The 13,849-nt window shown below is 38.9% G+C and overlaps 1 protein-coding gene across 2 annotated transcripts in view; it reads left to right on the top strand.

The window, feature by feature from the left end:
- Positions 1-12,780, top strand: part of PER2 (period circadian clock 2) — a 64,470-nt gene extending 51,690 nt beyond the window's left edge. For both annotated transcript variants that reach the window (XM_019503677.1, XM_019503678.1), the window contains 5 exons: positions 212-1,071; positions 3,858-4,044; positions 5,212-5,404; positions 7,622-7,772; positions 11,478-12,780. In XM_019503677.1, coding sequence (XP_019359222.1) covers positions 212-1,071; positions 3,858-4,044; positions 5,212-5,404; positions 7,622-7,772; positions 11,478-11,627 — 1,541 coding nt within the window. In that variant the 3' untranslated portion in view covers positions 11,628-12,780. The remainder of the gene's footprint in view (positions 1-211; positions 1,072-3,857; positions 4,045-5,211; positions 5,405-7,621; positions 7,773-11,477) is intronic.
- Positions 12,781-13,849: the final 1,069 nt, after the last annotated feature.

Consider the following 13,849-nt stretch of genomic DNA (forward strand, 5'->3'; position numbering starts at 1 on the left):
CCCCCCCAACCTCCACATTTGTACCAATATTTCTGCTCCTGCAAAGAGACCTAATCACTTTGCCAGTGGCAAAAGAATAAACCCTACTTCTTCCTGTTTGGTTCCTTTCTAGTGACATAAAAATAGTGAAACAGGCAAGGTTTTAAACATCTCCTGAGAATAGCTAAATGAGGTACCATCAAATTGCAAACAGCTTTCTCCTGTTTTCCAGGTGTTCGTGGTCAAAGAAATGGTATTTCTGGAATGGACCAATCTTGGAAAAAAAATGGAAAAAACAGGAAATCAAAGTCTAAACGAATAAAGCCACAAGAATCCTCAGATAGCACAACTTCTGGAACAAAGCCCCCTCACCGATTTCCACTACAAGGTCTAAATAGCACAGCTTGGTCGCCATCAGATACATCTCAAGCAAGCTACCCGGCCATGTCTTTCCCTACTGTTATGCCTGCATATCCACTTCCAGTTTTTCCAACATCAGGAACTGTACCACCATGTCCTGAGACATCCCTCTCAGGTTTTAATGAATTACCAGATGCTGGCAGTAGTTGTCCCATGCAAACATCACAGTTTTCTGCACCTCTTGTGACACCAGTAGTAGCACTAGTGCTCCCCAACTATATATACCCTCAAATGAACAACAGTTTGCCACAGACACTTTATCATGGCCAGCCTAGTTTTCCTGCCCATCCCACTCTCTCTTCACCATCCACGTTTCCCCCACCACCTCCATTTGCTGCTCCCAACTCTTTCCCCCAACAGACATTTTTTCCAGCACAGTCATTCCAGTATAGTCCACCAACAGAAAGTGAAAAAGTTCCTGTCGTGGAATCACGAAATGAGCAGTCTCGTTCCTCCACTCCACAGTCTCTCGGCCTACGAGATCAAGCCTCACCGCCTTTGTTTCAGTCAAGATGTAGTTCTCCTCTACAACTAAATCTTCTGCAATTAGAAGAAATCACCAAAACTGCTGAAAGTGGTACTGCTTCTGGCTTAAATGGAGCTTTGCTTGAAGGAGCTGCCACAAGCAAAACCGTGTCAACGGAGGAGTGCAGCAGAAAGGGTTCTTTACCTGTAAGTGAAAAATGTACCCCAGGGCATCTTGAAGAGATTAAAATTTGTTATCATTTTCTCAAGTGCCATTTGACTTTTTTTTTGTATCTTTCTGCTTTAGAAATTAAAGAGGCTATATTGACTTAATAGATTGACCTATAACTTTAATTTATTAAATTCAGTCTTCACCAAGTTCTAGCAAAATAAACTTTAAACCCAGTCCTTCCTGAGGAAAGAAGGAAAACCTTAAATGTGTTTTTTGTACTAGATAGAAATAGCATGTGTTCTTGTTCCATGACATCTTACTTTCTCAGAATTACATTTAACTATATAGAGTTTAGAATTGGAAGCTTAAAAACATAATACGTTGACCTCAAAACCAATGCATTTTATTTTATTAAGGTTAACACAAAATACTGGCCTTTTCAAAAGCACTAGAAAGGTTCTAAGAAGAATTTTTTTAACAACTTAAAATTAAATATAACATTTTGGTTAAAAGCTTTAAAGGTCATTGGGAGAAAATCAAACTGGACTAGGAAAAAAGCATTTTAAAACAAGTTTTCTGTAATGTTAAAATCTAAACTATAGTTAACTGACAACAATTAAGAATGAATTAATACAGGTTTTGGTAATGCATGGACTGTCAGCCAATTTTTCCTTTACCTCAAGTTCTTAAAATTTTCAGAATTGAGCAGGTATTGGCTCAGCAAATTTAAAATCTGAAGGAAAAAGCCTTTTGAATAATGTAGGATATACAGGCTCCTACAGCACAGGTTGGCCAATACTGAAACAGTATGGTCATTTGTTAAGCCTTAAACATGTACAGACCATGTGTAGCACAGTGTATTTGTGTGTGAAGTCATAAATATGTAAGATATATGTATTCACTTTATAAATCTAGTTAAGAGTCATTAAATATCTAGTGCAGTTAACTTAGTAGTTAATATGAATGATTCCCTAGAATTAGGAATTGCGATTTTATTTTTATTTTTTTCCAAAATGCACTGGTGCTCACACATAAGCCCCTGACTTTCTCTCCAGAGGTTTGCCACTTGGCATTACCAGTTTGGTACTATTACATCTAAGAACCTAAACATTTAAATATGACTGTCTTGATGCAGAAAGTAAAAGCCAAATATATGTGTGATTTAGCACTGCTGTTAGCTGATGGGACAAATTTCAGCAAAGAACAGTTTCTATGCTATAGTAGATAATGTCCCATTTTTAATATCTTCTGTTGAAAGGTTGAATCTTCAAAGATCCTTGAACTGTAGTGCAGCAATACCTTTCCAGTTGCATTATACTTTTAAGGAAACTTTTCAGTTGAAAGTCATTGTCAGTCTTGCTGATATTAGGGTAAAAAATCTTACAATATGCGACTTATGAGGAAAACATCAGTAGTTGTTTGCTTTCATGTTAAGTTTTTCTAACCTCTCTGAACTTCTGAAAATAAGCTGCCCTGTTTTTCAAAACCTACCAAGTATAACTTTATTGCGGCTCCTAGGAAATCATTACTGAAGTACTCTTCTTAAGGAAGATAGGTAGATATTACTTCATAGAAGTCTAATTATGTTACTGGAAATAGTGCATGACAATACTTTGTCTAGCAGCAGTCTTTTTGCCTGGCCACATATTTTATTATTATTTTTTATCCTCCTTTTTTATAAACCTTTTGGGTGTTCTTCTCAAGTTTTTCACTGCTGAATCTAAGTTGATTTAGAAATCAATATAAAAGTGCTTATACAAATAAAACTCCTCCCCTAAAGCAGTCCATGCAAGCAAGCTATTTATCATCCTCTTTTACTCAGAAAGGGCAGGATAGGATTTAATAGGCCTCCAGAAAGACATTCAAATAAAATAATGGTACGATGGGATCTTGATTCCTCGATCCCAACAATTGCAGGTCCTGCCATGCCACACATGCGTGGCAGGACATGTGATACTTCTTACTGGACTGAGGACTAATCCTAGTTGTGCCATGAAAGCTAGCTACCAGATGGGATGCTTTGAAGTACCAGGTTACAGCAAGCCCCAGAGCTCACCCCCACCAGGAACTTCAGAATCCCAGACTTATTCTAGACCTGGGGCTGCCCGAGAGCTGATGCAGATCGTCAGCTGATACTTCATGGGGCATGCCATACAATTCAATGTATGGCACCATACAAACCAGTCACAAAGGTGTTTTATGTGGAGTATCTTTGTGACTGGGTTTTCCACTTTATGGGGCCATAAGTTGGCCAAACATGTGGCATGTTGCTATTTATGGCAATATGTTAAGCATGCTGTAAATGTAATTATATGCCTGGGGCCTTGGAGACTAACTGGTCCAGAGAGGTATGAGCTTTCGTGGGCAACAGCATACTTCACCAGATGTTACTGTTCACTCAGTATAACCAACAGCTGTAATTTAGCTCTTACAAGAAGTGTAAATTTTGTAGGTAGATCACAGTAGAGATGGTTACAAAGTCATTCCCGTACCAGTGAATTCTAGATGCTGCAGACAAAGGCTCGGGTCTCTTCACAATAAAGTCCATCAGTACTGATCCACTAACACACCTTCCTCTGCTGACTGTTTTTAAAATAAAGCTTCAAATCTAAAAGAGTTGTTAGATTAAAAGTTTAGTGGACAATCTGAACAGTCTATTTCTACCACCTTCAGTTCAGCATACCAGTTAGTCTTGTCATATATTGTACAGGCTTTCTTTTTTCCTCTGAATTAGCTGCATTTACTCATATTAGGTACAGAAGTGATGTCTGTCACCACTTTAACATAAATAAGTTTTGAATGCACCTTATTCCATCCCCAGGTGGAATCTCTAATGGAAGCTCAGAACAGTGATGCGCTCTCTATGTCAAGTGACTTGCTTGACATTTTACTTCAAGAGGATGCATGTTCAGGCACTGGTTCAGCTTCATCGGGTAGTGGTGTGTCAGCAGCTGCTGAATCATTAGGATCTGGATCCAATGGCTGCGGGATGTCAGGGAGTAGAACAGGTAACATTTACCAGTGGTGAATGTAATTTGCCTGCTAGTGTCTCATGGGGAATGGTGCACAAGATATCGTTGTGACTATCACTTTGAGCTCAAAAGTTTTCCAGGAAAATCTTCTATTTAGTCTTGGCTACTTACAAGGTTTATAAACATAATCTTATTCCTTGTTTAAGAATGTCAGCCTTTGATTCAGAGGTTACTATTCTTGTAGATACCTCTGTGGTAACTTGCATATGCTTTTTTAGTTGCATTGGGACTGTAAGGTCAGTTAGGAGGGTATAAGCAATTTTGACAGATAAATAAATCTGTTGTCTTTGTTTCCTTTTAGAAAACAGTTTAAGAAGCCTTGATTCTTTTAAACGTAATTTTAAGCTCCAGATCTAAGTTTTAGGAAAATTCTAGGACATATCCTTTGCTCATCTATAAACTTTATGATTAGAATCATCTTCTTTCACAATCCCATTTCAAAGGGCTTAATTCATTTTCTTTTATTCTGGAGTTCCTACTTGGTATTTAGTAGTAACAGCTGTATGTCGTAAAGTTTCATTTCTAACAGGTTAGATATAATGGCATGTCTAGAGACTAAATGGTTGTCCAAGTGTTCTACCACTGTTTCTCAACCTTTTCAGTAGCAAGTACCCCCTAACTTCTGAAAATTTTAATAAGTACTCCAACACTCAATTTTCCAGGGGATTTTATACTTGCAGACTAATGTGTGCTATATGTTGGAAGAAGGGCTGTGTATATTAGGCCATGATATGACAGGTGTCTGATCTGGTATAGGTAGGCTTGCCACCTTTTACACCAGGGGTGCACAACTCAAGTATGTACCTGGGCTAGAAGTGATGTTGGCCAAAGCTAAGAGTTGAACCCAGTGCTGCACACCAAATTATTACAGGGGAATTACAATTTTTTGCCGTAGTTTTGAGAGGAGGAAGGGGCAAGAGAGAGAGGAAAAGAGGGCAAGAGAGTGTGGGGGTACCCGTATACCCACTGCCTGTGTCTCATACCCCCAGGGGTATGCGTACCACAGGTTGAGAAACTATATTCTACCACATATTTCCATCATGCATATACACTGACTATAAAACACAAACAAACAAGGCTCAAACAGATAACTTTATTATAAAGGTCCAATATTTCATATAAAATTATGTTTTATTTTTAAAGGCAGTAGTGAAACAAGTCATACCAGCAAATACTTTGGGAGTATTGACTCTTCAGAAAATCAACATAAAACAAAAAAGAGAACAGAAATGGAAGAAAATGAGCATTTCATTAAATATGTCCTTCAGGATCCTATCTGGCTACTGATGGCTAATACAGATGATGCTGTTATGATGACATACCAGATACCATCCCGGTAAGTCTTACTCCTTTCATAAGCTGCATAGGTGTTATGGGGATAAATATATAGATTGCTATTTCAGTAATTTTCTTGACCTGGAACAGACAAGGTGGTAGTAGCATTCTGCTTTCCAATATGTAGCCTTTTCTATCGTTTCTTCTGCTAACTAGAATAAGCTATATGAAAGATGCATATGTAGTAATTGCTAAGTGTGTGTGTTTTGTAAATCCTGTACTCTAAGTAGCAGACCTTTGCCAGTCAGAGTGCCTGGAATACTGTGCTGGGAAGTGTGTGCAGGTTCCTATACTCTAGTAGGCTCTTGCCCACGACTTCCCATTCAGATTCCATCTTCTTTCTCAGTCTCTTGCCTGATTGTAACTTGCTGGTGTCTCTTGCCCTTCTCAAAGCCCAAAGAATAAGAACCCACAAGCAAGGAGTAAAACCTTCATCAAAATCACTACTGTACATTTTATCTTGCTGTTTTGTCAACCTATATTCTTAAGAAACCTAGTGTGAAGTTTTGAAAAAAGGAGGCGTTTTGTAAGATATTGATGGACTTGCAATAAGCAAAAAAAATGTTTCTGAAAGGGAAGAAAATCATTTTTCAAAACATGAAAAAGAACTCTCATGGGAGTGCTGGTAGGGAAAATGAGGTGGATAGTACATACAATAATGACTTGCGGGTTCTCCCTGTTACCCTAGACGTAGTAATACTGTCCTGAGCTAAAAAGTACCTTGGCTTTTCTGAATTTTGTATAGCTTTGGATGGATGATTTTGAGGATGCTCCCTGTTAATATAAGTAAATATACCTAGAATTGCTAAGAGTAGAAACAGGTGCAAGGCTTCCTTGTTTTAGTGTTGTCACTGAATAGCTTGTATTAGTCACAGTGTCAGAGGTTGACAGAAAAGACTAAGGGAAAGGGGAAATGCCACCCCCTGGTGAGGTGCCAACCTGTTGCAATTCCAGCTGCTAGATAAAGAAATACATTTGGATGGTTGCTGGAATGGTGGTCCCAGACCCTGCTTTGTTGCATTTTCTGCAGTGGCACATGGCTAGTAAACATTTATTTTAAACTTGAGCACTCCTCAGTCAAGGTGGCACGCTTTGGATTCTATAAGGAACAGTGTTTTCTGTCTCAGCCCATTCAGATCCTGGAGTTTCCTTTTGTAATATTCTAACCCGTATCATTAGGGTGATCATACATCCCTGTTCGGACAGCACAGTCCTGGATTTCATAGGCCATCACAGCATCCTGGCTGGTTGGCTAAAACTGAAGCAAAAGTCCTGGATTGGTGGCATTACCCTGCCCACACATGCCTGGCCTGTCTCCTCCTTGGCAATGGTTGGAGGCTGGGGGTGGAGGGAGTGGGCTAGGCTGAGCGCTGCTCCTCCTGCCTGGGGTGGGAATTGGCCAGCCTGGGGCTTGGGCACCTGTATGAGACGAACAGGGCACCTGTGTTGGATGGCTGCCTTGGGCACCTGAGTGGGATGGCCGCTGGCAGCCTCATGCCCTGCTGCCGCTGAGGCTAGGGATGCATGTGGCAGCCCAGGGCAGCTGCCAGCAGTAGGGGGAGGTGTCATGTGGCCGTGCAGTGCAGGCTGGCAGAGCCTGGGGCGTGCCGCACAGGGGCCGCTCCCAGCTGGGTCCAACCTCTACCTGGAGGGATGGAGCCTGACCATGGGCCTCCTCACTGGCCTGGCCCACCCTGCCTTCAGGTCTCCTGGGAGCCACAGGGTTTGGGGGGCATGGGGTGTCCCTGTCCTACATTTCCTTACTCTGTCCTGGATTTCCTTCGAAATTAATATGGTTGCCCTACCTATCATGCATATGCAGCCTTTGTCTAAAGTCATTCTCCCTTGTAAATAATTGAACATATGCAGCGGCTACTGCATAGAGCCTTCATAAGAAACAGCAGCAACATGAAATGGAAGTTCTTGCCCATTTTGCTGATGCATGCATCAGAATAACTGTCATCATGAGTGCTCATTGGAAAATTAGAGGTCCACCAATCATCAGAGATATTGGTGCCTTCTGCAAATGTGGGAAGGTTCTGTCACAACCATGATCTCTTTCCAGCTCTCATTTCAAGTTTGATATGGATTCCAGAACAAAATTAATGCTTTCAATCTTGTGTTTTTTCCTAAGTTATTTTTGTCTGTACAAACTAAATAAATTTGAGGATAATAAAGACTCAGTCTCATTTTAATTTCTGTATCAACTTAATTTTAGAAATGTGGAAGCTGTTTTAAAAGAGGACAGACAGAAGCTAAAGCAAATGCAGAAGTTCCAACCAAAGTTTACAGAAGAACAAAAAAAGGAACTTATTGAGGTTCATCCATGGATGCAGAAGGGTGGACTTCCAAAAGCAGTTTCTAACTCAGTAAGTTTTTTTAAATTAATTAATATTGCTTTAATAATACCCAATGGTCTTCCATTATTTGTTCTTGATGGTTTTAAATTCATGTCACAATTAAAGTTTGACAACTACTGTACATTACAAGTTTAATTTGGAAGTTTCGTTGCAATACACTTAGAAATGAACTAACTGAAATTCTGTCCATAACATTAATTACTGATATTAGAAACATGTATATATTCTTCTCATGTCAGATCTCCAGCCAAGATCATTATCATCCTTTTTTTTTTTTTTTTTAAGCAGAGACCCCTTCAGTTCACCATATACTCTCAAGAAAAACTTGAATGAGTAGATTCTAGCTTCAGAAGCCTTCCACTGAATTACTTCCTACCCAGTGTGTCTGGGAATGATCTGGGCTAGTGCCCTGACTCATGTGTTTGTTCCTCAGTCCATCCCTTTTGCAGTTAAATGGGACAAACCTAAAAGGGCTAACAGATGAGGAAAAGAACTTGAACTGCAGCTGGGGAAAAATTGGAGGCTCTTGTACTTTTTGAGGCACAACTGTAATGCACATCTTATATAAAACACTACTGAGCCAGCAGCTACATTATTTATTAGCTACTTTCGTGTCTCTTTGTAATGGTCTGTTATTAGTCAAGGATGACTTTTTTTTTTATTATTTCTGGACAGTTTTGATAAAGGTATCTAGCAAGTATTCTATAAAAAGAAAAAATTAACTGTGATAGGTGCATGTCTCTGATTAATCATTGAGGTGCTTTGCTTATGTGTATCCTGCATCTGGGTACGTGTGTAAGGTTGGATTCTTTTAGCCAGTCATGTCCATGGAAGCCTCACCTGCACCTACCCACCACTATATCCTAATACAGAGTGGGGCCCAGCCATCTTTCAGGTCTTTTATTTTTTCCATCTGTGATTTAGATTTTTTTTTTCTTAGGTAATATCTGCTGCTCTTGTATTAGACAACCCAACACTTTCTTTTTTATGACTATTCAAACATAATTAACGTACTCCACTAAATCTTCAGCCTTGTACAATTATTAGCTGTCTTTTTAATTCTTATGGCTGAAATAAAGATTGTTGCGTTCAAAATGTGCTCCTTTCAAGATGCAACTAACTGATGTTTTGAGGTGTGCCTTCTCCTTAGGATGGGGACACTCCCTCAACTGTCTCCCATTTTGGTTTCTATAACACAGTGAAGGTGAGAGAGAGACTTTCCTTACATTTACCTCCTAAAGTGACTGAGAGCTTTCTCAGGCCCTTGACACGCATTACATTTCAGACCAGTTTAACAAGTTAATCACACTTTAAATAGTATTCAGCCACATGTGCAACTTGATTTAAAGCATAATAATGGAATAAATGAGCCACAAAGTTATCTTCTACATTACATGAGGAATAACTTTGTGGCTTATTTGTAGTATGCCTCAAATTGAACATGTGCCTGGGACCTGTCAGAACTCCATATGTCACCCAGCTGAGTGGCACACTGATTTTTGACAGGTCTTGGTGTATGGGGAGCCTGGCATCAAGCTGCCACATCCCAGTGCTGGGCTCCACTTGCACTAGCAGATGAATAAACCCTGTGTGCCACCCAGCTGAGCAGCTAACATAGGTTTTGACAGCTCTTGGTACACAGGGAGCTGCACCAGGATGGTACATGGGATTTATACAACTCTTCATGTGCAGCTGGGTGGCACACATGGCTTTATAGCTCCCAGTACATGGGGAATCTAGCACTGACCTGTTGCAGCCTGATGCTGGGCTCCTCCTGCATTGAATTGATTGTCAGGTGGGGTTGGGGACCATTTGGTTCCTGGCCCCAAATGACATTTAGCTGATTGGTTTTATCTTGCTTGTGCATGGGGTCCCGGGCTCCTGCTGCACCAGCAAGCAAGGTGTAGTTGGGATCTAATCCCTGATCCCAAAATCATGCATCCTGCCATCAGATTAGATCCCATCATGTCTTAAATTAAACATCTATCATGGGCCTCGTAGAAAGAGAAAAAAGGCCTTACTGGCCTTGGACAGTCTTCCCCTTTGTGAACTTGACTCTCAGCTCCAGCTTTCTAGGTTCTCTTTTGTTTAACTGGTGTCAGATGAAACCAGTAAAAAAGGAAAAGTCACTGTAGAGGTTCAGGAAAGAACACAACATCTCTGAAGGGCAAAAATATAGGTCACTTTTCCTGAGACCAAGAAGAAAGGAGCAGAGATCACTTCAGCCTATCAAAGGATACATCATGGCTCAGAACAGGTCCTTCTGAGACCCTTGGAGCAACAGCATTGTCTCGGGAGTTTTGTGTTGCACCTGGTACAAACCCTTCAGTATACTTGCCTTGGTGTACTTGGTGCCAATGGCGTAGCTCTTGCAGTTGGAATATCAGTAACAACAGTACAGTTGCCCATGTCAATTCTCAGCCCCGAAGTTTATTGTATGGGGCAACTTAACAGTGAGTACTCAGCTTGCATTGCCACTGTTGTCCTTGGTAGTGAGGTGTTCTTTGTATTCTCAGCTTCTAGCACTGTAATATCCTTGGTGCCAGCTAGAGCAGTGTTTATAATTTACTTGGAGCTTCATTAAAATACTGCCATCTAGAAAATAATCCTTTTACCCCTTCTTCTCCCTCCCCATGCAGATGTCTTCACCTTTTTAACATAAAAACAGATTTAGCCCAGTGGTCACTAAAAGACTTGAGTTGCTCCATTATCTTTGGGACCCTACGCACCAACCACTGGGGGCAGGCAGGGAACAAGACATGTCTCAGTTTTTTCTAAGTAGAGAATCTCCACTGCATAGGATCAGTCAGCAGAAACCTTTTGAGTCATCAAGGAAAAGACATCAGTTCCGACAGAAGGTGTTACATCCAGACAAAACTATTAAAACTTGCTACTACAACACACTTGAAATGCACCTTCTGAGTTAATTAAGCACTGGCTTTACCCTTTTTTTCCCTAGTGTGTCCTGTTCAGACTTTCCACCTCTACTTTCAAGGCCAGTCACAAATCTACTTTTCTATGCATTTCTCCAGTATTTTTATTGCTGTCGGCTTTGTCTATCTGCTGATCAGTTTCTTCAATAAATATCTGCACATTGTCTTCTACACTACACCTTATGCATATAGCACCCTAACTGTATTGATGTTAGTCTACTGTTCCTCCTTTCAGATTTATCCTAAATACTCATTCCTGTCATGATCAGTAATATATCAGTGAGTACCCTGAGCAGGGGAGGGTAGAATAGCAGTGGATTCCCAGTGGAATCATAGTGAAATTCCAATCTAAATAGTAATATAGGGCTGTGAAATTATTAGTGGAAACTGTAGTTGGTAACTGCTAGTCTGCAAGTGGAGATAACAGGCATGAACATACCACATCTGTTTTTATGCTGCACTGATGGTCGATTGTTAAAAAGGAGATTTAAAAGGAAATTATTAAAATTCACTTGGCACTTTCAAGTCTGAAATGGCTTATGGCATAATACCTTCTAGAAGTCTTTATCCTGATTCCTGTGTTCAGATGAAAATGAATCATTAAAGCCATTGGGTCATATGCTGAAAAATATCCCAGCTATTGTTGCCATAATACATGTGGTTCCTTACTGTTTGTTAGTAATTATACTAATAACTTGGGATAAGATCTATGATAGGCATGAGGTTGGGAGTAAGAGCTAGAATTATTAATGTCTTATGAGAGACTTTTTCTCTTTTCAAGGACTGTATCTACTGTGAGGACAACCTACAGAGCAGGTTTAACACATCATACGATGAAGAAATCCATGAAATGGAACTTAATGAAATGATTGAAAACATTGGAGAAAACAATTTGTCTGCCTTAACTCAAGCCAGTGAAGAACAAACATAACCTTTGACACTTTAGAAAAGCTGCTTTAAGCCCTGATGTTGCATTGGCAGGTCTTAAAGATTTTGAACCTTGTTTCTAGTGAAATGAACCTGGTTTATAAAACAAATGGATTTTTTGTTCTAGAAAAGTCGTTTGTGAAGGAATCTCTTTGAATAGAGGAATTCCCTTCCCTCCCCAGAAAGGACGTTGTTGAAGTTGGTATGCTATTTATGTAAAAAATAACATAAAATCTTTCTCTTTATATATATAAATTGTCTTTCAAATCAGAATGCCTCTTATTTGGTTCCTTGAACTGTAAAAGTTTTCATGACAGCCTACTGAATTGATAGACTAATGAATATTGCAAAATACACTAGTGCTTAATTTATTTTTTCTTCAACTCTTAGTAATGATGCATTGTATTGTTCTTGTAATTTCTAAACAAATCTTTAAACCTAGTTAACATCTTGGAGTCACTCTTATTTATTTTTTTGTAATTACTCCAACATTATGGAGAAACATTCCAATAATTTGCAAATAATCTGATTCACAATTCTTGCCCTTATTCCAATCAATCTATCCAGTCCTCTTGTTCCAGTTTACTATAATTAGATGCTGGAAATACTTTAATAGCTTATTACAAGCAACCACATCTCATCATGTAATTTCTAGGAGGACATATATTAAAAAGTGTTATGAATGTATTAAATGTGAGGGTTGACAACTTTTTTGTTTATTTTTTTAAGTCTCATATTTTAGCGAGCATTGAAGCATTATGGACTGCTTGTTACACTGACAGATTACCTTTTGAAAACTTGTGTCCAGGATACCTGCAAGCTTATCAGTTAGAAAGACTGAACTGCAGAGAAGATGCGTCTGCACAGCACTCACTGGAAAGTTTGCAACCAATCTGTACTATTCCTTCAGTCTTGTTCCTTCATGAAGTTGGCCATCAGCTTTTCTGTTCTGGCTACATAAACATTAAACTTGCATGTTTTGGGAATAGATAAGAGATTGTTCCTTTCAGGATAATTGTTACACACAGAAGAAGTTTTGAGAAAAGTAATGACTTCATATTTGAGTTGAATGAACTGGAGCTAAGTGGACAGAAGTTCTTTACTTTCTGGGGTTTTGTGTTGGTGCCTCTGGAGTCTAAATGACCTGATTTTTTTTTTTTTTTTTTTTTTTTTTTTTTTTTTTTTTTAAATACATTATATGAAAATATAGTCCTTCTTGCAGATTGACAATGACTAAAAGAAAAGACAGGTGATTTTGCTAATAATTGTTTTACCAGAGGATAGTTAGAGCTAAGTTGTCTTCTATCAGCACTGAAACTTGGGGTGGAAAATGTGTGGAGTAATTCAGGTGTGATGAAATTGGAACATAACTTTTAAATATATTTTCAGTTAATATGCTCCACCTAATGCATTTTCACTCATTTAGGTTTAAGATTATTTTCTGTATTCAAAACTGTTTTTTTCTGTTTGATATGCAAAAAATATCCTGACAGTTTAAAAAAGGGTAGGGTAGGGGAAATTAACCTACAGAGATCATTGGTAGTTGTGTGGCAGTTTATGAAGAAATTCTGTGCACTGGAGTACAGCGTTCTCTGGTTTAAATAGTTCAGAGAATTTTACAACTTGATCAGTAACCATTTCTTCTTAATGTTATATAAAATACTGACCAGCACTGTCTCATGCTTCTGTTTTTACAGTAGAATGAGATCAAGCTTACCTCTGTATAAACAGTAATTCAAACAAGAAACACTAATTGGGGTGCATCTTATAAAATCCAATGTTTTAGGTATTTTACATATAAATGGAACAGTACAGAGATACACCAGCATATTACATGTATTGGTTGCTACATGTGAAAATTTTGGTTATATCTGGGCCAGGTTTTGGGAAAATAAAACTTTAAGTAAGAGTGCATTCTAAATGTGAAAATAATTTTCAGGGACTTCCCATCTACTTCAGGAGCTTCTTTGTCATTAGCATACTTTTCTCCTTTCTTTTAATTTTTTCAATGACTGTCTTGTACCTGTAACTTAGTGAAACTGAGATGTGGGGCAGAGAGAGACAGAGGTGTACTTAGAGCATTTTGTAGATGTGTTTACACAGGAACATTTTTGCGTCTGTTAAAGTGTTTTTTGCATTTTCAATGGTATTAACAGATTTTCTTGTAACTTTAATATTACAAGTCTCCATTTTTAGATCAGATTCTGAAGTTGTAATTTTCTTCCA

This window comes from Gavialis gangeticus, unplaced genomic scaffold (genome assembly GCF_001723915.1).
Source record: "Gavialis gangeticus isolate Ggan-Ray unplaced genomic scaffold, GavGan_comp1, whole genome shotgun sequence".
NCBI classification, from domain to species: Eukaryota; Metazoa; Chordata; order Crocodylia; family Gavialidae; genus Gavialis; species Gavialis gangeticus.